This window comes from Corvus cornix, chromosome 3, assembly GCF_000738735.6.
Source record: "Corvus cornix cornix isolate S_Up_H32 chromosome 3, ASM73873v5, whole genome shotgun sequence".
In the NCBI taxonomy this organism is placed as follows: Eukaryota; Metazoa; Chordata; class Aves; order Passeriformes; family Corvidae; genus Corvus; species Corvus cornix.
In genome coordinates this window covers 22,097,403-22,124,676 of record NC_047056.1, presented here as the reverse complement: position 1 = coordinate 22,124,676, position 27,274 = coordinate 22,097,403, and the positions used below count along the sequence as shown (strand labels likewise).

The 27,274-nt window shown below is 42.3% G+C and overlaps 1 protein-coding gene across 1 annotated transcript; it reads left to right on the top strand.

Annotated features, from left to right (window-relative positions):
- The first annotated feature begins 6,169 nt into the window (after nt 1-6,169).
- FLVCR1 (FLVCR heme transporter 1) lies at nt 6,170-26,712 on the top strand. The gene is given in 11 exon segments (XM_010393766.4): nt 6,170-6,278; nt 6,281-6,909; nt 9,943-10,087; nt 10,644-10,784; nt 11,089-11,156; nt 11,400-11,503; nt 12,665-12,775; nt 13,842-13,947; nt 14,166-14,277; nt 14,793-14,860; nt 16,255-26,712. Coding segments are annotated over 11 exon segments (1,572 nt in total). The 5' UTR covers nt 6,170-6,250; the 3' UTR covers nt 16,315-26,712.
- Nucleotides 26,713-27,274: the final 562 nt, after the last annotated feature.

The following is a 27,274-nucleotide window of genomic DNA, read 5'->3' as shown; positions in this document are numbered from 1 at the left end:
GGTGGGAGCAGAAGGCCAGGCTCTCCCCTGCTCTCTAACCACCTGGATGAAGTAGATGTCAGTCACATGCAAAGAGCTCTACGTGCTCTGGGGTTGTCCTGGCACAGGAGCTGCCCACTGTCTGGTGGTTGATAGGGGCACCATGTTTGTCTGCCCTGACAGTGATAGGGAGGGAATTTTCTGTGAGAGATTCTGGCTTTGCAGATAATTTGAAATAGTTTATATCTTGTGGCTGTGATGCAAAAGACTACTGTTCAAAAGGATCTTTGGAGAACAGTTGGAGTGCTTTCCCAACACAGGAGCTCCAACAAGGAGAGTCCCTGGTGTCTGTCTGTCTGACTTCCTGTTAAAATGATTAATGTTGCTGGAATGTTAATGCATTTTCCATAATGTACTCTCACAGCCAGGGTCTGGGGCAGGCATCTTTTATTGTTATTCAGTCTAAACAAAAAAAATTCCTGCTGATTTTTAGTTAAGCTGAGGTCAGCCAGCATCTTCCCCATCAAATGCATGGGGACCTTTAAAGGCTCTCTTCCTGCTGATAACTTCTTCAGAGAGAAATTGGGAACTTCAAGCTGTTACTAAATGTTTGGTTTTCCTCAACAGTAAAAGTAGCAATGCTTCTCAAGCTTGGGTGAACAATCTATCTCTAAAACACATTTCCATACCAGGCTCTTAGTGGCTCCAAAATCACATGTCCCTTCCTTTTAATTTTCGAAGGATCTGTGTGCATGGACCAGGCAGGTAAGGTGTAATAAATCAGGCAGTGAAAAAGAGTTACACTGTGGTGGTTTCTCAAGAGCATAGCACTTTTTGTTGTAACTCTGAGTCATCCTAGAAGTGAAGATTTTACTGCTGTTGCTCTGAAAAGTGGTTTCACCAGGCGATTGCTTCACCATTCCTATGTAGATGGGCAGGGAGCAGGAACTCTCAGTGGACATTCTACATCCACAGAAGGCTACCTCTGACTTAGTCACTTGTTGTGCTACAGCCAGCAGAGAAAACTCTCACACTACTGAATTCTTATAAGCTGAGTTGCTAACTGGAGTGTGTTACTGGAATCCTGCAATATCTCCCAGGTGTACTATTTGGGATGGGATGAACTGCAGCCCAGCAGTTCCATGCTTACTCAGATGCATCTATCTGCATCTGCACAGCTTCTCCAACCCCTCCTGTTCCACAGCCTTCGGATGGTCCAGGTTGGTGTCACTTAATCTTTCTCACTGAAGAGATTTTTGGTTGTCTTGCAGTAAAGAAATGAACCCAAGATATCAGGATTGCCAGACAGCACATTGCTGTGCTGGTGTATCAGTGGAGAGAATCTGTGATGTAACACTGAAAATGCCTCCAAGCCTTTCCTCAAATTTAATAACCTTCCAGTGAATGAGTGCTGATAAAAATGAGAATGAGGAAGGCAACCCTTCCACAGATCATGCATTTTATTAATTTTTTTTTGTGGGCATATATACTTTTCTTACTGTGTATAAAGGATTCAGATGGAAGTTACATTTTTTGTAATATATGAAGAGCCTGTTAATCTTGGAGAATAAGAACCCAATACATTTTGCCTACTATATTTGTTGACATGATTTTTTTTTTGTGTTCAAAACTTATTTTGTGTCTGTAATGTTTTCCTCTGCTTGTTTTGGTAGGAAATTGAGGGGTAAAATTCCATTAATAGCTAGCGACAAAAAGAAAAGCAGATGGCAGCTGAGCAGAAGTACCAGATGCACATTTCTGCATCTTTTGTATGGATAGAGACACCCAGGAACACAAATTTCTATTGTTTACAGTAGAGAAGTTCATTACCCTGATAAAATACTAATATTTTAAATTACTAATAAATTAGTAAAATAAATTATGAATATTTTAAAATTCAGAACTTTTCTCTGATACTTAAGAGTGCACTAATATATTCCTGCCAGTACATCAAAAAGTTGAACCCAGGTCATTAGCAAACATGCCCACTGTTGGCAGTCATATTCCCAAAGTGGGGCAGCCAGGCAAACTCCTGGAGCTACAAACAAATTTCATGCAAGTGCCTTGAGTTGCAAATGCTTTTTCTTCAGTTGGGGATTCTGGCTTTATCTTGTGGGGAGATTGGGCAAATATAGCTGGAATGAGGACTGCATAGGAGGAAGAGGATGTTTACATTTTCCCCTGTATTCTCCCTGAGCTTTCCATCAAGATATTTAGGCATGTGACTCCCCAACGACTTTCTTTCAAGTCCAGCTTATTGAGGTTTGTTTAATATCCAGCTAAAATGGTTCATTTCTAGCTCAGTTGGAACTTCAGATCTTTTGTTCTGAAATCCCTTTCTTAAGCTGCTGTGGTTTTCTTTTTTAAACAGCTCGTCTGGGAGACAAAGACCTGGTGCACTCCTGTCATGTAGGTTTTCTCTGCATGGAGAGGTCAAATTCTGCATTGAAAATCATAACCAAGAGATAAATGCATTATAAAATAAGTTTGTTTTTTTCTTTTCTTGCAGACTGACATACATGGTTTGAAACATTATAACCAGAAGATCTGGAAGTCTTAACTGTGTGTCCGATGTACATAAAAGTTCTAGGGTTGCTTTAGAATTGCTGGAATTTTGGCAAGATTCTACAATCTCCATTTCAGACTCCTAAACTTGGACTCAAGTTTTACAAAGATGGATTGACCTGTGGGGTTTTTATGGGGGGCTTAGAACCCATTTTGAGGTTTGAAAGAAGGACATAACTAGAAATTGATATCACTGAGATAACCCCGCTAGGGGTGTCCAAAAGCTAGGAGCACCCTGAAAGCAACATTCTACACCTGAGTTTCCTGTATTTTGTGAAATTCCCTGTATTGAAACACAAAGGCTCCTTCTGAGCCATTTTTTTGTGCAAAGATGCAGTACCTGCAAGATGACTTTTTAGTTTCAAAATAGCTGTGAAAATACACTGTTCTTTCAGTGGCACACATGCTACAGAAGGATCAACACCACCACTGCAAGTAAGGATTCTGCATTTCTAATTGCTTTTTCACCTTCTCCAGGCCAAAAATTTAAGTGTTGGGTCCCTGCCTGTCTTCTGGAATTTGGATACAAGAAAATAATTTTTTGTGGAGTGAATTAGTATCACTTCCCAGTGACTGTCTGATACAAAGAGGCATTTTGGCCTTTTCACAGCATTCAGGAAAATAACTTTGTTAGTGCTTGGGTATACATGAGAAATTTCTGGCTCTATCACTAACAGGAGTATTCAGGAGAGCCTAAATTTTCAGTTAGAGAGTAAATTTAATAGGGGATAGCAGCAATTTTAAGCTAAACAGCGCTGTAAGCCTTGATATGAGTGCTCTTTTTTTAGCTTTATAAATTGTCCATGAAATGTAGATATCCAGGGACTCACATTTTAAGTGAACTCCTGCAGTGGATGTTTCTCCTGGGGTAACTTTCTCTTGCTGGGCAACTTTGTCCTTGGCCCTGCTTTTCATACAAATGGCTATAAATCAGAAGCACTGACCGTGAACCCTATGAAATACAGCAGTGTAAAAACACAGAAGATAAATATCAAAGCTTTGCCTTGATGCTGTCAATTTGGTTTGCCTTTTCATTTCTTTTTTAGGAAGGTACCTCTGGAGATTGATGCCCCCAGGATGTAAATGCATGGGTTGTACCTCATCAAAATCAACCTGGTTTGATTTCACTGAGGCTGGTGCAGTGTAGCAAAGATGGATTTGCCTCTGTGTTGAACTGTTGTAAATAAACTTGCTTCTTTCTGAAAAGTCTCCTTCTGGGAGTTAGCTTGCATCCAGGTCCTCTTTCCACTGCCCTCCTTTTTTCTACAGTTCCCTGGTGTCTAGTTACTGCTTCCGTGCAGGAAGCACATGACACTGTAGTGTGCAGAGCCATTGGGTGGAGAGGAAAGGCAGATGATGCTCTGTGAAACCCAGGGTGTGCCAGCCATTCTTAGCACAGGATGAAGTCGAACCTTTCCCTGAGGGTATTAGCTGGCAGCAGCTCTGCGTGCTGTAAGCAGCCAAGGGTGCAACAGTAGGGAAAGGAAGAATGGGAGAAAAAAGCCTATTTTGCTCTGGTTTTAAGAGTAAATGTTATCTTTGGATGGACTTTGAGATCATCCAAAATTTGAGGGGAAAAAATGTTAAACCGGGTGTAGATCAGTGTTTGTACCTTCTTCCAAAAGAACAGGAGTCATTTAGGATGCTAACGCTACATCTCTTCCACCCAGCCAAAGTGTCACAACCCTTTCCCTGACGCCAAGGCCAACCCCCAGCCTGTGCCAGGGATCATGAAGGGCCACTGCTGCAAGTGCTGGCACAGACACAGTCTCAGGTGTGTTTTCAGCATACAATGTGTGATATGGATATACATTCCTAAAGTGAAAGCCAGCTATTCTGTTGCTTGGATAACGTTTGTTTTTCCCACTACACTTCTTCCTCTTGAAGTCCTGTTAAAAAAAAGCTCTATTGCTACAATACTTAGAACAAGTCAGGCAGTGGAACTGGGAGAAACTTACCAAGCATCTGAACTTGCAGAGGAAAAGTAAAAATAAATCAGGTGCTTTTTTGGCATGAATGAGAGAGGCAAGAAGGGCCTGAATCTGACATACGTAACTTTATTTTTAAAGAGCACATTCCTTGCATACACCTCGTCTGCGAATTCAGGACTACTTTCAGTAGTCTCTAAAATTCTATGGTGCCTGCAATCCTCGCTACCATTGCTCAGCTAAGTGCTCAGGGAAAGCAAACACAGCCAAATTAATAGTTTCAAGCACGTGTCCATATTATTATCCATACTGTAAATAAGATCAGGACCTGTGGCTTACATAGGTCAACTGGTCTTGAGTAAAATACCAACTCCTAATTAGTGAGGGTACTTAAGACTGGTGGCTAAGTGTATCCACAGCCCAGACAGATCTGATTAGGCTCTGACATACCCATGAACAATGTGCAGTGTGTTATTTGCCGAACACATGCCAAACCATTTCCCACAGAAACCAGTAAAATACTATTAACATTGTGAACAAACTTGAATATTTCTGTATTTTTCTATTATGCTGTCTCTTTATAAGGGGATGCTGCCTGCAGCAGCCAAATTACAAACGTGACAGGGGCTGCCAGACACTGCTCCTGTGCAGACACAAACCCAGCAGGGTTTGGGGGAAGATTGCTTACTGAAGTGATGTCTACCCGCCTCTGCACATGAGCCAGACGGACAGTTTTCTGGGGTATGTGTCAAATCAAATTTCAGAGGTTGAGTGGAAACAAAGAATGTTTTGCCTGCGGCTCTGGATGCAATGAAGGACTGGGGTGGATGCACATGCCCTGATAGTGCACCATACTGGTCACTCTCTGCTGCAATTTGGGCCTCTGTCTCTGCCCATCCGTCTCTTATCACTGCAGTATATTTCTCTGCATCACCACCGCAAAGAGACAAATCTTACTGTGGCAGGGGAAGGCCTGGGAATTTCCCAGAATGTGCTGGAAGTGGTGTGGCCTATGTGTCCCTGGCACAGAGGGTGCAGCAGCCGAGGTGCCCTGCCCTGTGCCCAGGAAGAGGGGTGAGGGATGGGCCACAAAGCACCGGTCTGTGCCCACCCAGCCTTGCCTGGGCCGGACACAGCAGCCACCAAAACGGTGACAGGAAGGAGGTGACGTTGCTCCTTCCTTGGAGAGGCTGTGGGGAGTATTTACATCAGTACCATCTCCATGTGGTTCTCATGCACCCAGCCAAAGTCACACAGCCTTTGCAAGTTCAGTTTAAAAGAGTCGAAGGAGTGTGCATGTCACAGGTTCAGTTTAAAAGACTGAAAGAAGTGTGTGCGAGTCTGTGTGTGCACATACATCACCCAGATGTTGGGATTGAAGTGGAGCAGGACAGCAGCAGGAGTGCAGGGATTGTGCAGATAAGGAACCACGAGAAAGATGGACAATGAAAACGGGAGCGGAGGTGTGAACAAAACAACCACCTCTATCTATGCATATCCACATGCCCACACTCCCAACCCTTCCCAGCGGGCCGGGCTGCGCTGCCGGCGCGCTAACCCCACCACGGCGACGGCTCCGCACGGCTCCGCACGGCTCCGCACGGCCAACCCCGCCCGCCTTCGGGGCCGCCTCCCGCTCCGCCCGCCGGGCACGGCTGCCGGGGCCGGCCCCGGGGCGGGGCGGCGGCCGGCGGAGCCACAGCCAGGTGACCTTGCCAGGCAGAGCCGGGCTGCGCCTGCCGCCGTCAGCGAGGAAGCTGGGTGGGGAGACGGCCGAGATGGTGGAGGACGGCGGCGAGGAGGAGGCGGAGGGGAGAGCGGGGAGATGCCGGCGGCCGCGGCCCCGCTGCAGCGCTGCAATGGCTTCCTGCCCGGCAAGGAGGCGGCGGGCGGCGGGCGGGCGGCCCCGGCGGGCGGCGGGGAGCAGCCGGCCCCGGCGGCCCCGGAGGCCGAGGCGATGCTGGCGGCGGGCGGCGGGCGGCCGGAGGCGCGGCTGGAGACGCGGCTGTCGCGGCGGCGGCTGGCGGTGCTGGCCGTCTTCAGCTGCTACTCGCTGGTGAACGCCTTCCAGTGGATCCAGTACAGCATCCTCAGCAACGTGTTCGCCGGCTTCTACGGCGTCTCCTTCACGGAGATCGACTGGCTGTCCATGGTGTACATGGTGGCCTACGTGCCGCTGATCCTGCCGGCCACCTGGCTGCTGGACGCCCGCGGGCTGCGCCTCACGGCGCTGCTGGGCGCGGGGCTCAACGCGCTGGGCGCCTGGCTCAAGTGCGGCAGCCTGGCCCCCCAGCGCTACCCGCTCACGCTGGCCGCACAGGCCGTCTGCGCCGTCGCCCAGGTCTTCATCCTGGGGCTGCCCTCCCGCATCGCCTCCGTCTGGTTCGGCCCCACCGAGGTCTCCACCGCCTGCGCCGTGGCTGTGCTGGGCAACCAGGTAGGGCCGGAGGGGAGCGAGGGGGGCTTTGGAGAAGCGGGCTTCTTTGGAAGTTAAAGACGTTACTTCGAGTTAAAAATAAGGTGCTTAAGTGGGAAAAGGCATTCTCCAGGATATGGTTTTTGGGAGAGTGGACAGGTGAGGAAGCGGGGCCAAGCTCAAGGTGATGCTGCGTCCCGCCTGCCCGGCTAGCCTGGCTGTGCGGGAACCTGGCCATGTGGCAGCTCACACGCTTCCATCAGCTGCCGGCAGTACATCAGTCGAGACCCTTTTCAGCAGTGGTCCTGCTCCACTTCCTCTTCCTCTTGCATTTTGGCATTTGGATTCATTTGACTGAATCCACCCCCACTTGGAGGGGTGTGAAGTACGTGAACTTTCATGAAGAGCCTCAGCGTCAACATATATTGGTTTCTGCTTTTTAAAATGTGGCCTCTAATTGCCAGGTGCCAGTAGTCAATACCCTGGTGACTCGTGAAGTTTTGTGTAACGCTGTGATAGTTCACATCGCTGTGGGGAGTTGATAACTGAGTCACGGATTCCTCAAGCTCCCTGGTCCTGGCCAGTTTCAGAGAGCTGGAACAGGTGTGTTTGAAAGCACAGGTGCAAGTATGATACTTTTTCCTCCTATAGCCTTGTTCTCACCTCCTGTCTCTGTCCCAGCTTTTTTTTTTTTTCCCCCCCCCCCCCCCCCCCGTGGCAAAAAATTGCTAAGATTCAAATCAGCATCTCTAGTGCAGGCTGAGATCATAGGTAGAGTTTGGTTAAGGTAACAGGTGATTTGATTATTCTCACGTGAGTCTAATGATTTTATGTTTGTGCACTTTGGATTATGACAGTGGTGACATTAATGTTATATGTTTACAGTTAGGGTGGTAACCGAGCTGATTCCTCATTAGCTGATAGCTGGCTGTTTGCAGTTTTTCCAAAAAGAGTTTTTCTGCATTGAAGTTTTCCAGTGGACATGTCAACTGTCCCTTTTGGACTGAAGATTTCAGAAATTGTTGGTTGTTTCAGCAGTGAGGCAAAAGTTTTGTATCTGCATCCTGATATCAGGTTAAAGGTTTCTTTGACAGCTAAATTTCCACTCTTCCTGATGTGTACCAGTCCTCCCAGTAGCAAGGTGTGTTTTCAGTTCTGTGGTAGAGTGTCAAGTATCCAGCTTGGAGTGTGAAACTGATGCTTTGCTTGGATGCTGAGATGTGGGGTTGAAGTGGCTCAGGACAGGAGCAGGAGAGCAGAGATTGTTTGGATAGGAACCCTGAGAAAGATGAACAAGGGAAACGGGATCAAAATGCAAACAAAATAAGCCGTAGTTATTTCTGGAGTGCATTCCCCTTCAGAAGCTAGGACTGATCTCAGTGTGCCTGCTGAAGTGCTTGCTGGTCCTCTGTCAATAGATCAACAGAATTTCTCTATTCTCAGGTTTTGCTTCCTTAAAAAAACCCCCCAGACTCTCAAAAGCTAGATTGAAAGAGTAGCAAGATGCCAAGTTAGGCACTTGGAAGTTACAAGTAGTGTTGTCTGTGTATCCCACTGCAGTTCCTTCTGCGTCCGCATTCCCATTGGGTCTCGCTGTACTGGATGATTGCACAAGGTGAACTATGTAACAGAACAGGTTGCTATAACCCACTGAGCTGTCATCCGATTGCTTATCAGATACTGTGTATGACTTCAGAGCTACAGCAAACACAGCTGGGACCGCAGGCAGGGGAGGAACAGAGCAGTTATCAAAAATTAGATCTCACCTCTTGAGAGGCTGATCATTTGCAATTGGAGCACAAATCACTGGGAATGCAGCGATGTACCTGTTAAGTAAGGGCCGTTAGGAGTGCCAGATCTCCACAGGTATTTAAAATCTTTAATGAGGCACCCCAAACTTACTGGAACGCTTCCTCTGGCCTTAACCTCTCTAGATGTAAATGATGGAAAATGGTATCACTCGACTTTGTTGGAATAGTGTGGGTACTGTATGGGCTCCTGTTGGGGGAGGAAAAAGAATACCTTAAGAAAAAGGTAACTGTGTACTCAGCTCATGTTTGTAGGGTTCATGTACTGAAGGGTGAGCACAAAATGAGACAAATTCTTCATTTGACCACTGGATACTGTGTAAATCTGATGGCGTGGGGGGCAAAAAAGGTAGCAAAACCCTCATCAGGGTATACACAAAGGATGCTTCCTAAGCCCAGTAGCACACCTTTAATGTGCGTGCTTTCTGATTGTTGGACTTGCTACTCTGACAGTTTTTGGTGCTCTTTTTTTCATTTAATTTTATCTAAAGTAAATGTTCCAAAACTTTAAAATGCCATTTAGTTTTGGGGGAGCAGAAGAGAGAAATTGGAGAGTAGTCCAGGACTTGTTCCTTCATGTTTTAAAATGCTTTGTATATATATGTATATGCTCAAAATTTCAGTCCCTTTGTTTTGTCTCTTTAACACAAAGTCAGTTGTTATGTTGGAATTTACTCCACATACAACCACTACTACTTCATTCTGTGATTTTTATTTATTTCTTTAGCAATAATTGTTGGGTTTGGTTTTGTGTTTCTTAATAAAGGTATTCCTTTTCTCTTGCTTTTCTCTGCTCTATCTGTTCTGCAGTAAACCTTACAGTTTACAGGCTTTGTAACTGTAGTGGCAGGAGTGTGACATCAAATGGAGAAGAACATTTCTACAAGAGTAGATGGAGTCTTATGTCATGTCTAGCCCTTCAGTTGCAGGATACAAATTGATGTTCATGTGTGGTACTTTCCCTTTCCTGTGAAAGATTCTTGTATAAGTCCTAGGTGTAGTGTAAATATATACACTAAGTTTAGTATTGTAGTTTAATTGAGAAATGAAAAGGTTAAAACCTGAGTTATGGAAGATCTGATTGTAAAACAACATTGAGAGCAAGTGGCTCAGAAGTATGATACTAAAGTTTTATTAATGCTTATTATGATAACAATTCTGAATTCTACCTGGTAAAGCTTTTTGCTTCTGTTAATTTTTATGTTCATAGGGAAATTATTTTTGGTTTTCTTTTCTTGCTTTACAGCTTGGTACTGCAATTGGCTTTTTGTTGCCACCTGTTTTGGTTCCAAATACACCGAATGACATTGATCTTATGGCACATAACATCGGCATCATGTTCTACGGAACAGCGATAGTGTCCACTCTTTTGTTCTTCTTAACAGGCGTTGGTAAGTGTTTACATTTCTGGAATTTACATGCTGACTATGGGGAGTGTTTACAGCATCTCACTTAAAGCAGCTGACTGCTCAAAGTAGTTGAGGTTACAATTTTTCCAGTTTGTGTTCACTTACCTGTTGTGCCAGGGTTAAGCAACAACCATTTCACTCTATGTTGTGCTTCACAGGGGGTGATCTCTTTCAGAATATTTAGTTCTCTTAGTTTCTTTGCTACAAGGACTTATGATATAATGTGAATTCACTCTGCAAATCTTGCAGTTCCAATACAAAGGTCTCGACACATTGCAGATGAAGTGGGTCTTTCACCATATTTTGGTAGCAATCAGATGTGACCAAATAACACATCCTTTGTGGATGTGACCTAATTATTCCATGAAAAAATCTAGAATATTTTTTTCTTGGAGGTGTTAAAACTACAAGTCAATCTTCTGAAATTCATCAAGCTGAAACACTGCCAAAAAAAAAAAAAAAAAAAAAAGAAAAGAAAAAAATGCACATTAGTTTGGTAGAGATGAATCAAAAATTTTTCTTTTTTCTTTTTCCCCAGTGTTTGAAGAAAAGCCCAAATACCCTCCTAGTCACTCTCAAGCAGTCCTGCAAATGAAACCTCCTGAGGATTACTCCTACAAGCAGTCCATTATTAACTTGTTCAAAAATATTCCATTTATACTTTTGCTGGTCAGTTATGGTAAGTGGTGCTATCTGCCTGTAGTCTGGCAGAAAGGTTCAAATGTGGGCCAAAAGCACATAGAGTTTTAATTGTGGGGGTTTTTATGGGGGAGGGAGTGTCAAACTTTTGTTTACTCAGGTGCCAGTGCTGGCAAATCTGTAAGGATGCAAAATACCACTTATAGGTCCAGTGAAGAGATTTTACTTGGCACATAAAAAGTTTTGTGTTGTGAGTCTTAAACGTCAGAAGATGAATTCCTTAGGGTAGTAGTTCTGCATGGCTGCACCTGGAATGACTGAAGCTTTTTTCCTTGGTACTGCAGGCATTATGACTGGGGCATTTTATTCTGTCTCCACATTATTAAACCAGATGATAGTAACTCATTATGCGGTAAGTTTCTTGGATCTTATCTTTATCTTTTCCACTGTACATTTGCAGAGGTGATGCTTATTTTGTAGGTGCTATGTGTGCTCAGACGTTTGGTTTCTTTTATACCTCTGTACAGTTTCTTGTACCATGCAGCTGTGGGAGTCATAGGAATGTTTGTTTGCACTTATGACTGCCAAGAGGTCTGAACTTGACTCTGAGTGGAAGCAAGTTATTAATGAGCGCCATATAAATATTTGTTGAAAGGGAGAAGAAGTGAACGCTGGGAGAATTGGCTTGACACTGGTGGTGGCAGGAATGGTGGGTTCGATTATTTGTGGTTTGTGGCTGGATTACACTAAAACATACAAGTAAGTGTGGGTAGGCATGTGTGGGGTTAGGGGTAGGAGAGTGGTGCAATTGCGTTAGGAAAATACTCCTATGTGAGGGCTGAAAGGAGCTGCTGATGAAATGCAGTTCGTCCCTGACCTTTTAGTGGCCTTGATGGAGACAAGTTTCTGAGGCTACAGCGAAAGCTTGAGACTTACTGGTTATTGGCCAAAAGAAATGAGGGAGCAGAATGCAAACATGCAGGGGTTTATCCATCTATTCCTGTCTCTCCAGGAGTGTAAGGCTAACAAGGAAAGCACTGTAGGTCCTACGTACAGTGGCCAGGTGGCCCAGTGGGCTTCTTCTCCTAGGAAAGTATAAAGTCTCAAAGCCTACCCTGCATTGTTTTGTAAAATGGCCAGTTGATGGATTCTCAATTTTTTTATGTTACCACTGGTCCTATTATTAAGCGTAACGTTTGCTTTAATTCAGGGGATGACCATGGAGCAGAGCTCTGTTCTGGGGTAGGAGCTCCTAGGTCTGTCATCCATGGTGTGGTACTCCCAGGAGCAAGTACTGCCCTGGAGCACTGTTTGTGATGGAGTAGTTCTCCCCTGTGACTCTTAGTACATTATGTGCCTCTGCAAGCCTAATGGATGTTAATGCTGTAGATTGGCCTTGTTTCTGCATGTGTTTTGGCTTATAAATATGTGCTTTAAGAATTTGGAAGACATCTCTTATTCCAGATTCAAAATAAATAGAACACTGTAATGAGATTTGTTTGACTTGCCTCTTGGTGGGCTGACTTATATTGCTAATAGTGTTGGACTCAGCTGCTCCTGTGTTGATGTATTGTGCAATGGGCAGCACTGCAGAATGGCCAAGAGGTACAACATAGTGGAGAACTAAAGTAGTCCTAAGGTAGTAGTATGTGCTGTGATTGTCCATTCTTTGAGAGTCTGAGTAAGTGTCCTTAGCCTTGAGTGAAGCAGCCAGATAACCACGACAATTAAGAGTTCAGGAAGGGATATGTTCTCACTGCATGCTAAGTTTGAGGCAGAATTACATGAAGCAAATTTTACAGCTTTAGAATGCCAGTTCTTAGGAGTATGTGATGCTAATGTTATTCTTCCATGCTTCAGCAATGTGCTATGGCCTTCTGTTAACAATGTTAATTTTTTGTTGTTGTTGTTGGGTTGCAGGCAAACGACTTTGATTGTTTACATTCTCTCTTTCATTGGGTTGCTGGTATTTACCTTCACCCTGGACCTCGGATACCTTATAGTAGTGTTTGTGACTGGAGGAGTTCTTGGGTGAGCAATTAAAGAGCACTGCAAGACTTACTGCAGTTCTGTTCTGAAACATATTTAAATGTTTTACCTAGATAATTCTGCTGAGTATTCTGTCACCATGATCTCAGCCTATGCCTTTAGCTCTCAGCACAGATAGGGTTTACTAGGGTTTCACCTTCTGTTACATCAGAATGAATCTAAAGTAACTCACTTTTCAGTAAATTTCGTTTGACTTTTTCATGGACCTAAGCGAGGTCTCTAGGTGGTCAATTCATTTGGTTCCAGTTCAAAAAGCTGTCTGCAGTGAAGTTGAAGCTTTCTCTTGACCACTGTGTAGGTGATTAGCATTTAACTGAGCAGATCTAGGAAGACTGGCTTCTCTGCATTTTGATTAATCTATACTTTGATAGCCCAAGCAACATGCTGGTTGCTTTGTTTGCTCTGAAGAGCATGAGCTCTGCTCATAGATACCTAATCTAAAAGCCTCAAGAGGTGCTGAGGGAAAGGTGCTGTATTCAGACACAGAAGTCAAGATACAACCAGAAATATCTTGAGAGTTTCAGTTTAAAAACCAATCAATCAACCTCAGCTGCATTAAGCCCCTTCTCTTCCATCATTCATCAGTCCCCTCAACTTCTTCCATAGCACCTTCCAGCAGGTGTTCCAGTGTATAGCCTCACTCCCTACTCGTGGTCTCTTTATGCCCTCCAACAGGGGTATTTGGGCTGATCAAATGATGATGTCTGTGTATGTCTTTCGTTTGGAAGTAATTGGCTTCAAGTATGGAGTGGCTTGTGGACTCGTTAGAAAAGGTTGTTTCCTATGTATGGTGGTTATGGGAAATAGGACAAACATGTTTTAACAGCTTTGTCCTAAAGAGAAAGGTGTGTGGCTAAAATTCTTAGACCATATTGAGGGAATGAAGCAGTCACTATCATTTGGAATTACTGAATTACGTTAAATCATGAACACATGACGGTTCAAAATACCAGCTAATTCATAATACTCTGTGTGTATCTTAGGCTTTCTTAACTGTAGTAATAGATGAAGGCCACGCCTGTCATTCTCTTACTCTCCTCTTCAACAGGTTCTTCATGACTGGCTATCTTCCACTTGGGTTTGAATTTGCTGTGGAAATTACATATCCAGAGTCTGAAGGCACTTCCTCAGGTCTCCTTAATGCATCAGCACAGGTTACATCATTTTATTTCTTCAAGTGGAGTAATGTTCAGGAAGGCCACTATGCTCGAGTCTAGGAAGGCTTTCTTAGACTTAGCTAAATCTCTGTTGTGTTGCTATAGTCCTGTTTTTTTTCTAATTCGATTTCTATAAGGTGTGACCTGGAACTTTTAAAGGCAAAATGATGACTCTTTTCTGTGTGATCCTGATGAAGTTACTTGTTTGTTTCTAGATATTTGGAATTGTCTTTACACTTGTTCAAGGAAAGCTCACAACAGACTACAGTCCTCGTGCAGGAAACATCTTTCTTTGTGCTTGGATTTTTGTGGGCATAATTTTAACAGGTAACTACAAGTGCAAGTAATGGTTTCTCTTTAATGTAAAAGTGTGGATGTTTTTAGGATGATGTTGCTAATACATGGACAGCCATCTGACCCCCATTTCTTGAGACATGTCTTGAATTTGAGACAGATGTCCATCTCCAAAGTGGGGTGAGAAATGGAAACAAATGCATAAATGGAGGCAGTTTGCAGTTCTCCAAATGCAGGAAACTGCTGATCCACTCTGGAACTGTGCCAGTGACTTACACGTGTTGACTTATGAATGTGCTGAAAGTGCTGAAACTATCAAGCTTTGCTTTAAGTTCTTGTGGTTTAAAAGATCTTATTGTCACTTCCTGCTTTGTGAGGAGCAAGTTCAAATTGTCAGTGAGTTCAAATTGCAAAGAGCGAATACGGGTATTTTGAAAATGTGCTGAAAGCAGCTTCTGTGTGCTTGCACGATGCAAACATTTCTCTTGAAGAGCATGTCACTGTAAAGGTCTGAACCAGCTTTCCTTTTTCCTTTTTTTTTTTTTCAGCCTTAATAAAATCAGATTTGCGAAGACACAATGTGAATTCAGGGATTATGAACTTGGACGTTAAAGCTGTAAGTGGTGACTCTTTTACCATGACTATATTACCTACTCAAATGCTCAACTTCTACTGGCATAACAGTATTAGCTGCAAAAGAGGGATTGACAAAATCTTATGACTGTTTCCATGCTGTTTTTGAACAACAGAGCCATATGGGATGCTGCCCTCAGATAGCTATTTTTCTCCTTAACTCCCATTAGAAAAATGGAAAAAACCTTCTGCTCTCACATTTTTGTTTGAATTTTTGATTTTTTTGAATATTTGAATTTTAAGTGGCTAATAATATGATTTTATTGCTGGAATCTTGCTTTTTCATATGAGCAGGTAGCACTGTAAATTGTGAAGCCTTTTTGTTTCTTGGGTTATGAGGCCATCCTATAGGCTAGGTATTTTATTTGAAATACCTGCAGTCCCTTCAGATGGAGTCAGTGTCTGATAAACAGAAGCCATGCTGGAGTTTCTGTACAGTGCTGCATAAAGGGCTGGGTTTGTTCTTCTGCTGAGCACACTCTCAATTTAAATGAAGAGTGAGCATAGCACTTTCTGATGATTGTAAGGTTCCACGTCTCAGCAGCTTTTCCAAACCAGTACAGTTACTAGTAGAAATAAAGCTGTCAGTGGAAAAATTTTTCAGTGCTGTGGGTTTTTTGATAATTTGGATCAAGATATGAGACAGCTTTTTGGAGTCAGACATTGCAAGATTCTCTGCCATGCTTCTTTTTGTGTAGGTGTCTTGCATGTACAGCACCTTTTGGTCATCTGTCACCAACTGCACACTGTTAGTGTCTGTATCAGGTTCAGGAACTTCCGAGCTGGTGCTCTCTGAACTAACTTGAGCCTGAAACCTATGCAGCTCTGTGTGCTCAATGTGGCATCCTGTGGGTTTCCCAGCAGGGCTTGGGGCTCTCTCGGGGATGTACACGACTCATCTGCTTTCCATTATCACCTCATTAATTAGCCTAGCTCGACACACAGCTTCATTCATATTAGCCAGGGTGTAAGAAAAGCTGCAGTCCTTGCCCTGATACTGCCATACATGTTTGAGACCTGCCTGTGTTAATAATGTTCAATATCACTTTGATACTGAACCTTGATCAAGATGCTACTGTGGTTAAATGTAACGGAGGAAAAAATGGGAGGTTAATCTTCATGTGTCAAATATTTATATACAGTAAATATATACTTTAGAGTTATACTACGAAACTAAATTCTATGTTTGATCTCTCTTTTTTATTACAAAAAGAAGAGAAAATCGAGTTTTCTATAATTGCTTAATTTGGCTAATTAATGACATATACTATTGGAGTCTAATCTAACAATTACCCAAGAACACTGAGTTTGAGAATAGTTCTGTTGAATAACAGCTTAATTCCTGTTGTGTTTTTATTTTTTTATCTCCCTTTTCAGGTACCAGTTGACAGTCCTGTAGAACCTGAAAGCACATTAAAGATTCAGTCAGCTTTATAAAGCTGAAGGAAGGTGACTTAGAAACGCACAAGTTTGGTTAGATATGGAACAGTAGGAATTAGTGTAACCACTGGATTTGTGTGTATGAGTAGTAAAATGTGTGTGTTGATATTGGTGGTAGTTGTGTGTTGGAAGCTATGAAGATGCTCAGTTCATTTTGTCCAAGATGCAAACAATTCACCTTTGTATGGAATATTTATTTTAACAGTATTCAAGTTTTGCAGTTTCATTAGTAAAGAACTGTGTGAACTCTCTCCACAGTAGAGAGACATGTACATTCAGGATACATACTTGAAAAAAAATCAGGAATCCTGAAGTACAGTTGTCATGATCAGAAGTATCTAATCTTTTTTTCTTGTTCAGTCTTGCTGGTGCATTTGAAAAATCAAGGAGTAGAGAGCTGTACAGCAGGAGGATGTTCACGAGTTCCTTTTCTTATTTTAAATGTGTCTGTATTTTAATATAAGCCAATGAAACCTTCTGGGAGAGTGATAGCACAATACTGAAAACAAGAGATGACGTGTGTGTTTCATACTGGCATCTGACATTTCTTCTGCCTTGAAACTTCTTTATAGATATCAGAAGGCAGATAAGAGAAAACACTGTTCTATAGCTTCATTGTAGCATTTCTGGGGAGATTTAAAAAGTTTCTCACTAGATAAATTGGAGAAAAAATACTTCTTACTAAATACAGTAAAAAGGAGGACAAAGGCCTTTGATATCTCTATTGTGAAGTATTTATAAGCAGCAGAACACTACCACACAACTTTCCTCCATGGAATATTTTGAGTGCTTTCTCAGTTAAAGAGAGAGGAGTACGTGTTTACAAAGAGCCGGTGCCTTTACTTTGTAAAGAAGATCCCTGCCTCATCTTGAGTTTAATCAGTGCTGCTGAAGAAATTCCATTTTGTGTGTTAAACCTTCTCTGAATATTTGTGGAATATCAGAAAATGTGTTCTGTCCTTTTATGAATTGTATCACTTGTCTCATGTGACATTCCTGTGCTTGTGTAACTTAAATCATGTCTTTTGCAGTTTGTTAAAAGCTGTAAGGATGACTGAAAGGAAAATAGTGATATTTTCAGTTCTCTGATCAAATATTTTCTTTTGTGCCATCTCAGCTGCAAAATGGGCAGACTTCATTAACAGTAACTTTTTGTTACTTAATTTATCTGTATTTGGGATGGGGGTTTCTCACTGTAGTGCTTTTGAAAATGTTCTCCTTTACCTTGTGCTCTATCTACACACCCACAGAACTGATAGTACTACAATAATAGTATTGCTGGGAAAGTCAGACCAGGGTTAGTGGGCTTTTTGCAAACATTTAATTGTTATCTCAGTAAGCTGAGCCTGCAAGTTCAGTGCCATCAGTGATGCTATGTCTTTGAGTTCCCACAGATGCAGTGCCATCCAGAAGGTGGAATCCTGCCAAAGTATTCCGCAGATGGTTACAGTTGGGTATGGGGAATTATTTAACTCTGTGCTGGTTTCAGCTGTGCTGCAGCTAATTTTCTTCACAGTGGCTGATATGGGGCTGTGGTTTGGATTTGTGCTGAACACAGGGTTGATAATACAGAGATGTTTTTGTTGCTGCTGAGCTGGGCTTAAATAGAGCCAAGGCCCTTTCTGCTTTTCATACATCTGAAAAGGCAAGGAAGTTGGGAGTGCAGTGGAGGTTGGAAGAGACACAGCCAGGCCAGGTGACCCCAACTGACCAAAGGGATATTCCAGACCCTATGATATCATGTTCAGTATATACAGTGGGGGGCAGAAGGAGGAAGGGAGGGATGTTTGGAGTGATGGTGTTTTCTTCCCAAGTAGTCATTGCACTTGATGGCCCCCTGCTCTCCTGGGGATGGCTGAGCACCTGCCTGCCCGTGGGAAGCTCTGAATTAATTCCTTGTTTTTCTTTCTTGTATGTGTGGCTTCTGCTTTCCCTATAAAGACTTTCCCTATAAAGACTCATGGGTCTTTATCTCAACCCATGAGTTTTCCAGCTTTTACCCTTCTGATTCCCTCCCCAGTCCCACTGGTGGGGAAGGGAGCGAGCAAACGGCTGCTGGGGCTTGGTGGGTGGCTGGGATTAAACAACAACAAACTCCAAGATAGTCTCTAAGTACAATGAATATCATTAAATGCTTTTCTTTTTCTTATTTCACTGTAGACTCAGAGAATCCTTTTGTATAAAAAGGGCCCTGAAAACTTACCTTTCTAAGCTTAGCCTCTAAATGTCATGATCTTGATCTAAACATTCTGTATGATAAATGCTTTAGACAAGGGAAGAGCTGTCAGAATAAACCAAGCATGCTTGGAACACTTGTCTTGCCAAAAAGGGTTCACATGTCTTTGCCAGGTCCTGTGCTAGAGAGAAAATGGCCAGGCCTTGCTGCTCCTGGAGAGCTGAGCTCTAGAAAAGTCCAGTGCTGAAGTAGCTGAATATAGTAAAATTAACTCTTGGATGTTCAACTGGCAGGCAAGGGTAGAGGAATGGAAGTGGAGATGCTTTCATTATGTCAGTCCTTTGCATTTAATGACTTGCTGTGATAGAAGCTGCCCCATCAAGGGATGTACATGTTTTCAAAGTTTCTGCCTTGTAATGTATGTAGGTGGCTTTTCCCTTTGGAAAAATCATAATAATGTGTGCCAAAATATATATATGTTTTTCAGCAAGATACAGCTTCAGAAAATATTTATGTTCATGGCCCATGGTTGCTTTGACTTTTGGTGTTGCAAAATCTTAACAAGATAGTATTTTTGCAGTTTTGGGGAATTGAAATGTCCAATACAAAGTCTTTGGCAGTATCCAGAATGTTTCCTGACCTCTTCAGTATACAATGTTCAAATTCAAAGATTGAGTCTTTTTATTTCTTTCTTAAAATTTATTTTTCATTTCCTTTCTTCACTACTAGCTTCCAGTTTCTTTAGTTATGTTCAGCTGATTATTGAAAAAATATTCTAGTTTTGGCTCCTTGTGTTTTTTATCTTCTGCTAAATTACTTGGCTACCTTCTGAAAAGGTCCAAACAAGATTTCGGCATTTTGAAAACCCTGCTGGGTCCCTGAAAAGAAAATACTCCTAATAGTGAGGGCCTAATTACATCTTGGATTTAATATTCTCCTTCTAAAAGGAGCTTAAAAGTGGGAAACCTGGGAGCTATTTTCAGTCAATGAAAAAGTATTTAAATGAAAGGCTCAGCAGCAGAATAAAGAGCAAATAAAGAGCAAATCAGTATTTTTAAATGTGATAATCTTACTATCTGTCTGTCAAGAAATTGAGTTTCTAGCTCATGGCAGAAATAAATTTGGAGTAGTTGAGGCTTTGTGGTTTTGCTTTTCATTTTTGGGTTTTTCAACATCCATTCAATCAAACATAGAATCATAGAATGTTAAGAGGTTTGAAGGGACCTTAGAGATCTTCTAGTCCCAACCCACCTGCCGTGGGCAGGGACATCTCCCGCTAGACCAGGTTGGTCAAGGCTCTATCCAACCTGGCCTTGAACAGCTCCAGGGTTGGGGTGTCCACAACCCGCCTGGGCAACCTGTCTTGTCATCCTCACCGTAAAAAATTTCTTCCTGATATCTAAATTAAATTTCCCCTGTTTCAGCTTGTACCCACTCCCTCTTGTCCTATCACTGCTGTTCCTGACAAGGAGTCCATCTCCTGCTTCCCTGTAGTCCCCCTTCAGATACTGGAAGGTTGCTATGAGTTCTCCATGCAGCCTTCTCAGCCTGGAAATTCCACATGCATCTGGAATTGGAAATAGGATTTCTGACTCAGCCTTGAGATCCTGGCTCAGCCCTCCAGCAAGAGTAGAGTTGGGGGCTAAAAATCCTGACTGTTTAAAGAGATAATTGTATCATGAATGGAATTGCACATCAACTAGGAGAGGATGGTGTAAGAAACCAAGTGAGGAGAGGCATCCTAACCCCATGCATCAGCTTTTGCTTTTCAACTTACTTTTTTTTTTAAGTGTTTCAAGGGAGCTCTAGAGGACGCAAGAGAACCCACACAATGGGGAGCATGATCAAGGGGGCAGCCCCCAAGTTCCCAGGAGCCCAGCAGGCTGTGCAATTGATAACTTTCAGTTACAAAATTCAGAGATCAGCCTTAAAATTAACTCTTATCTTTGTGTTTCTTCCCAGCCATGTTAAACTTTTGATAATTTCAGTGGAAGAAACTTGGAGAACATTGACCCATTTTTATTTAGGATTCCTACCATGGCCTTAAACCCCTCATTTCTGTTGGCTGGGTGTGAAAATATCAGACCTGTAAGGCATAGTCTGGAGTTGCTGGTAGATAAGTCCCTCAGAAAAAGTAATTGTAGATGGGTGCTTGTCTTTAGTAACACATTTCTGTTGCTAAATGCCCAAGTTTTACGAGGAAGAAAGAACAAGGGAAGAAGTAGGAAGACTACATATGAATCATTACAGATTAATAGGGCTTTCCTCACTTCAGCCTCTTGGTCATTTCTGTTGTTCAAGGCAGTCTGTTGTTTCAGAGACAATCAGTGGAGTGTGTAATTAGAGCTGCCAGCCCGTGTTGCCTAATGCAAAATGGTTTTTTGAGAAATATTTGGACTACCTTGTATATCTACAACCAAGTGAAATTGGGTTAAGCTGTAAACATGTATTGTTTTCCTTTTCCATTTTGTGAACTCATTAGTTTTCCTGTGTGAATGGGAATGTGTGACCTTTACAGTTACTGTTTTTCAGTACATGTATGTACCTCCTTCCCAAGTGTTACAGGCTACTAATGTTTCATGGAGCACAAGCTGCCATTGTACACAATAATATGTGATTGCCCCCAGCCCCACCATTCGGTCTGAACTATGTGAAGAGGGAGAAGTGATGCTAATGCAGGAACTAGAATGAATTAAGCAAAAAATTTTCCTGAGAGAAATGTATTTTTGTGTAAGACCCATTTTATTTACTGCTCGTGTCTTTGTTCTACTCATGAAGATAACAAATATGTTTTGCTGTAATATTTTGGTTTTGTTAGTGTCCAATTCTTTATTTCAAGAGAAAATTAAAAGTTCTTAACAAATATTCTCTGATTGCAATACTGTATGTATGTGTATATGTGGATGGCATCATTCCTTATCATTATATGTTACTAATAAAGTGTATAATGCCTAAATTGATTGGAGCCAAGATTAGCATTTTTGATAGCTGCTGATAGAGCTGCTAATCTAAAAGTGATTTTTTTTTTTTTTACTTAGATCCCACCTTTTAATGTAGGAAAATGTGCAAGTGTATGACTTACTGTGTCATTAATAAATATACAGGTACATGCAGAGTGCATGTATGCAGGGTATAGAAATTTATTCTACACAAGACTACTGGCATCCTGAGAAATTTTCTCGGGGCGTGAAATTAGAGTACTAGCATTGGTAGTTGAGTTGTACTGCTCTAGTACAGAGATTTCTCCTTTGCTTTGGGAAAGGTCTGTGAGGAAAAGCGCAAGTTAACCCCTAAAGCAGAGCGATCCAAAGGCAGTTTCTTGAGGGTAGTGCAGATATTATTTTAATAAAGCACTCGGTTGCAGAGAGATTATCTGAGGGGAGAGGGTAGGATAACTTCTTAGGATGAAAGTGAGACATTGCATTCATTTATGGCTAAAATTGGAGTTTTCTTCAGTGGAAGCACAGCAGAACCCTTGTGAACACTCTGCAAGGGTTCTGTCACCTACCCTCAGGCATTTAACCCAGCTGTGAGCCAGGCAAATTTGAGGAACCTCCTTCAAAGAAAGTAGAGTCATGGTAAGAAAATATTTTAGTTTTTTTATCTCACTTCTCCACAAAGCTGGGATTCTCTCTCAGCTATTTTGGTATAGGAGATGCTTCACAGGGGGTGGTTGCAAGTGCTGCAGAGGACAGCAAACACAAGCCTTGTGTCGTAAAGCAACACTAACATGCAGTTCAGCACTGGGTTGAACTTTCAGGTGGGTTCTTCTTTTTACAACCAGGACAAGAGGGTCATGCTCCTCTTATGGTACCTCTATGAAAGCTGCAGGCAACATCCCCATTTAGCACTGTAATTTAAACATTCCCACAGCTAGGAAGGAACAACTCTGAAAAACTATTACTCCCTGAAGTTTCTTTGGTGTTGGTGTTTTGGGTGGGTTCTTTTGGGGGTTTTTGGTTTTTTTTTTTTTGTTTGGGTTGGTTGTTTTTTTTGTTTTGTTTTTTTTTTTTTGTCAGATTCTCAGTCCTTGAAAGAAAACACTAGAAACCTCATCAGGTAAATGGGAGATGTGAAGCCATCCCAGCTATGATTAGTAAGATAATAATTTCTATAGCTGGCAGGAGGAGGCCCTGTAATCCAAAGCTAACAAGTATTACCCCTTCCAGACAGTGATGTGGTTTGTGTATGGATAAAATAGGCAGATGCTTAACAGTCCAGCTGCTTCCTGGGATGGAAAGGTTTCTTAGAAGTCTGCTGGATTTCCTTTTGTTTGTGCTTCACAATGAACTAACCCTATCTGACCATGTTCTAAATCAATATTTACAGCTTTATTAAACAACAACTTTCAGAAAATGAAATAATAATAGCCGGAACTTTGTGGAAAGGACTTCAGCAGGTATGTCACAAAGGCTGAATATTGGCAATGGTTAGGCATAATTATGGGGAAACACAAAAGGTGGAAAAGCTTTAGGTGTGAGAAAAAAGCAGGATTTAGGAATAAAGCAGAAGAGTTTAGAGATCAGCTTTGGCTGCAAAAACTTGAAGAAGATACAATTAATAGCAAGCAAGGACATTAAAACAATGGTTAGAGTTTCTAGGTTTGGCAGAGACAGGTTAGGAAGTTGTAAGAAATATGCTTAGCAAGATAGGTAAGTTTAAGCTTAATAATGGAATATTGTGTATTATTATATAAGGTATAACAAGTGAGCATTGTGTACAACAGATGTACGTGCGCTGTTTGTGCTTGGTTAAAACAGTTGTCTGTAACTTCTAGAAGCACGCTAATTGGCTAAGAAGCTTTTAAGAATGCTCTGTAACTGGGAAGTCTTTGGATGTCTGGGACAGCGTGAGCTTTGTACCATCTCTGCCCCAACTCGGTATGTGAGACTGATAATGGAATAAAGTAATAAAAGGCTCCTGGAACGCTTGTCCAAGCTCCCCGTCCCGTTTGTCGACGAAAACGCCAGCAAACTGGTGCCCTGTGAGGCAAAAGGATACAGTTTTGGATCCTTCGTTGACTGCTCTGTCCAGCCACCTTGATGGAAGCCCCACATAGGAAAAGCAGCCGTTGAAAAGAAATGGATTTCTCTCTTGGAACGAAGGAGCCTCTCCCCTTCTCGCCTTCCTGGATGCCGCTGTGAGGTGAGAAAAGGGGATCTGTGGGGAACTTAAGGATGGGACAATATTTGTCCAGAAATAAATGGGATGTTTATCACCAAATACCCCTCCTTTGGGAAATTTAAAAACATCCATGTGTCAGTGGACACGTTCTCAGGAGCGGTATTTGCCTCTGTCCACACAGGAGAAACTGCCAATCATGCCTGTCAACATTTATTGCAAGCATTTGCTTCACTAGGCATACCCCAAGAAATCAAAACAGACAATGGCCTTGCATACATATCCCAAAAATTGGCCACATTTTTAATGGATTGGGGTGTTTACCACACCTTTGGTATTTCCCACTCCCCCACAATCAAGCAATCATTGAAAGGACACATCACACCCTAAAATGTATTTTAGATCAACAGAAGGGGGGAATAGAGGCAACACGACAGATGAGGTTGAGTAAAGCTTTGTTTTTAATTTTTTGAGCAGCTCTTTTGCAGAACCTGATCCACCAATTTTTAGGCATTTTTCAAATAACACACAAGCAAAATTGAGAGAAAATCACCCTGTTTTAATTAGAAATCCTGAGACAGGACGAATTGAAGGTCTTTTTTGACTAATAACTTGGGGCAAAGAGCATGCTTGTGTTTCCACAGGTGCAGGACCTAAGTGGGTCCCTGCAAGGAATGTCATTCCATATCTCACGTGAGAATGCTCTGACAACTCTATGAGTGAAGAAGCAGGCACACAGATGTGAGCCGAACAGGGAGGTTGCGAGTCACGCCTGACGTCCCTTGCTCACCCGTGGAATTTGCAAACCTTGATTTCATGTCATGTTAAATGAGTGAGCTGTTGGTTTCATAGAGCTCTTTTGGCAAAAGCGTGGTATCCATTGTGTTCAGTAAAAGTGTGTCCCCTCATTGGTTGTGCAAAGGGGAAATTTCACCTTTGCCATTGCCACCTTTTACCATTGCCATTCGGTTCCCCGGCAGTTTTGGGAAGGAACAAAACCAGAATTTGTGAATTGTAATATATGGGAAAGTCTTTTGCCAAAAAGTAGCTCTTGAAAAGAATGGAGCAAACTCAGATGTTTTACTGGAGCTTGCTAGCTTTGCTTGCTTTTTGCAATGCAGATTTCCCTGTGGTACAACCAAAACCAAATGTTTGGGTCACCTTAGCCAAAGCAGCAGGCTCAGATACCATATGTCTGTCTAATTCGAACCCAGAAATGCCTTTTGCAACCTGTTTAGTCGGTGTGCCAGTAAAAAATTGGCCAATACCCATATATCATGATCCCTTGACCAAAAAGCAACTTAACAGCAAACCAGAAGTTGCTAGCGGGAGAAATCCTGTAAAGGATTGGGATCTTTGGACCATAAAACTCCCCAAAGCAACTGCTGAACCCCAGGAATTGGAAATTCTGGGCTCCTTGACAATGGATTTCTGCCTCACCTTTTCAAATAGCAATCAGCAAAAGAAAGATTCTCCCAGATACAACGTCACTCCTAATCACCCCTTCTACAAAAGTGCAAGCTTTTGGTGTAATTGCTCAGGCAGTTGGGGTGGACGCTCCGGAGTTGATCAATATCCACGGCAATTACCAAAAGGGTATTGGTTCATTTGTGGAGATAGGGCTTGGCAAGGCATTCCATCACGCCTTGAAGGTGGCCCATGCAGCATTGGACAACTTACTGTGCTAGCACCCAATGCTAAAACAGTCATCAGGAAAAAACATAGAGGGAAAAGATCTGCTCATCCATATGGTGAGAATTGTAACAGTGAGTTTAGACCCTGGAAAACTGCGGCAAGGGTTTCAGCAGATTTGTTAGTACCCCAACTTGCCTCAGCAATGGGATTGAAGCAATTGGATTGGGTAGGATGTTGTGGCTGAGTAAACAAACCAATGCCACATCCATTGCAATCAGTGATATGCTGGCTGACGTCAACAGTGTTAGACATGCTACCCTTCAAAATAGAGCAGCAATTGATTTCCTTTTACTGGCACATGGACATGGCTGTGAAGAATTTGAAGGATTGTGCTGTATGAATTTGTCTGACCACTCTGAATCCATCCACAAAAGTATACAAAAGCTGAAAGATCTAACGTCTCAAATTCAAAGAGACAGTGGATCATGGCTAGATGGTTTGTTTGAGGAATGGAGCTCTGCACCTTGGTTGAAGGAGCTCTGCAAGGCAGGTTTATATGTGTCGATGATTGTAGTGGTGATATTGATAGTTGTGTCTTGTATTCTTCAGTGTGTGTGACGAATGACAGACAGGACTGTTAAGGAAGTTTGTGTCATACAAGAGAATGATGTAGGAAAAGGGATCACAGAAAGTTCTCAGAACCTTACCCAGGCAGCTATGGATGAAGGCTTTGAATTAAGGCCTTAGAACGGATGAGACCTATTCGAACGATACAAAACAACTAATGCTGGATTTGACCTACGTTCTTAAAATAGACTCAACCTTTCACAGCCTTAAAATCGCTGTGGTGTAAAATAGCACCGCTTAGAGCAAGCAGAAGAAGTGCCCTTACGTAGAGGAACTATGAAACGCAAGGTAGTTGATAAGCGACAAAGTTAAGAGGACTTCTTTATAGTTGTACCAGGAGGAGGAATTGTGGGGAAACACAAAGGTGGAAAAGCTTTAGGTGTGAGAAAAAAGCAGGATTTAGGAATAAAGCAGAAGAGTTTAGAGATCAGCTTTGGCTGCAAAAACTTGAAGAAGATACAATTAATAGCAAGCAAGGACATTAAAACAATGGTTAGAGTTTCTAGGTTTGGCAGAGACAGGTTAGGAAGTTGTAAGAAATATGCTTAGCAAGATAGGTAAGTTTAAGCTTAATAATGGAATATTGTGTGTTATTATATAAGGTATAACAAGTGAGCATTGTGTACAACAGATGTACATGCGCTGTTTGTGCTTGGTTAAAACAGTTGTCTGTAACTTTTAGAAGCACGCTAATTGGCTAAGAAGCTTTTAAGAATGCTCTGTAACTGGGAAGTCTTTGGATGTCTGGGACAGCGTGAGCTTTGTACCATCTCTGCCCCAACTCGGTATGTGAGACTGATAATGGAATAAAGTAATAAAAGGCTCCTGGAACGCTTGTCCAAGCTCCCCGTCCCGTTTGTTGACGAAAACGCCGGCAAATTTCTATAGCTGGGAGGAGGAGGCCCTGTAATCCAAAGCTAACAAGTATTACCCCTTCCAGGCAGTGATGTGGTTTGTGTATGGATAAAATAGGCAGATGCTTAACAGTCCAGCTGCTTCCTGGAGTGGAAAGGTTTCTTAGAAGTCTGCTGGATTTCCGTCTGTCTGTGCTTCACAATGAACTAACCCTATCTGACCATGTTCTAAATCAATATTTACAGCTTTATTAAACAACAACTTTCAGAAAATGAAACAATAATAGCCGGAACTTTGTGGAAAGGACTTCAGCAGGTATGTCACAAAGGCTGAGTATTGGCAATGGTTAGGCATAATTACTGATTTGTGAGTGATTATATATTTGTGATTAACGAGCTAATATCTGCTTAATATCAGGGATGGAAATTCAGCCTCTACGATGCTAATTTCCGGTGTTTCCTCAGTAAACTGCTTCTGCTTGTAACAGTGTTTAGACCGTGAAAATGGCGGTAAATAGTATCTAAAGGGCATTGCCAGTATTTT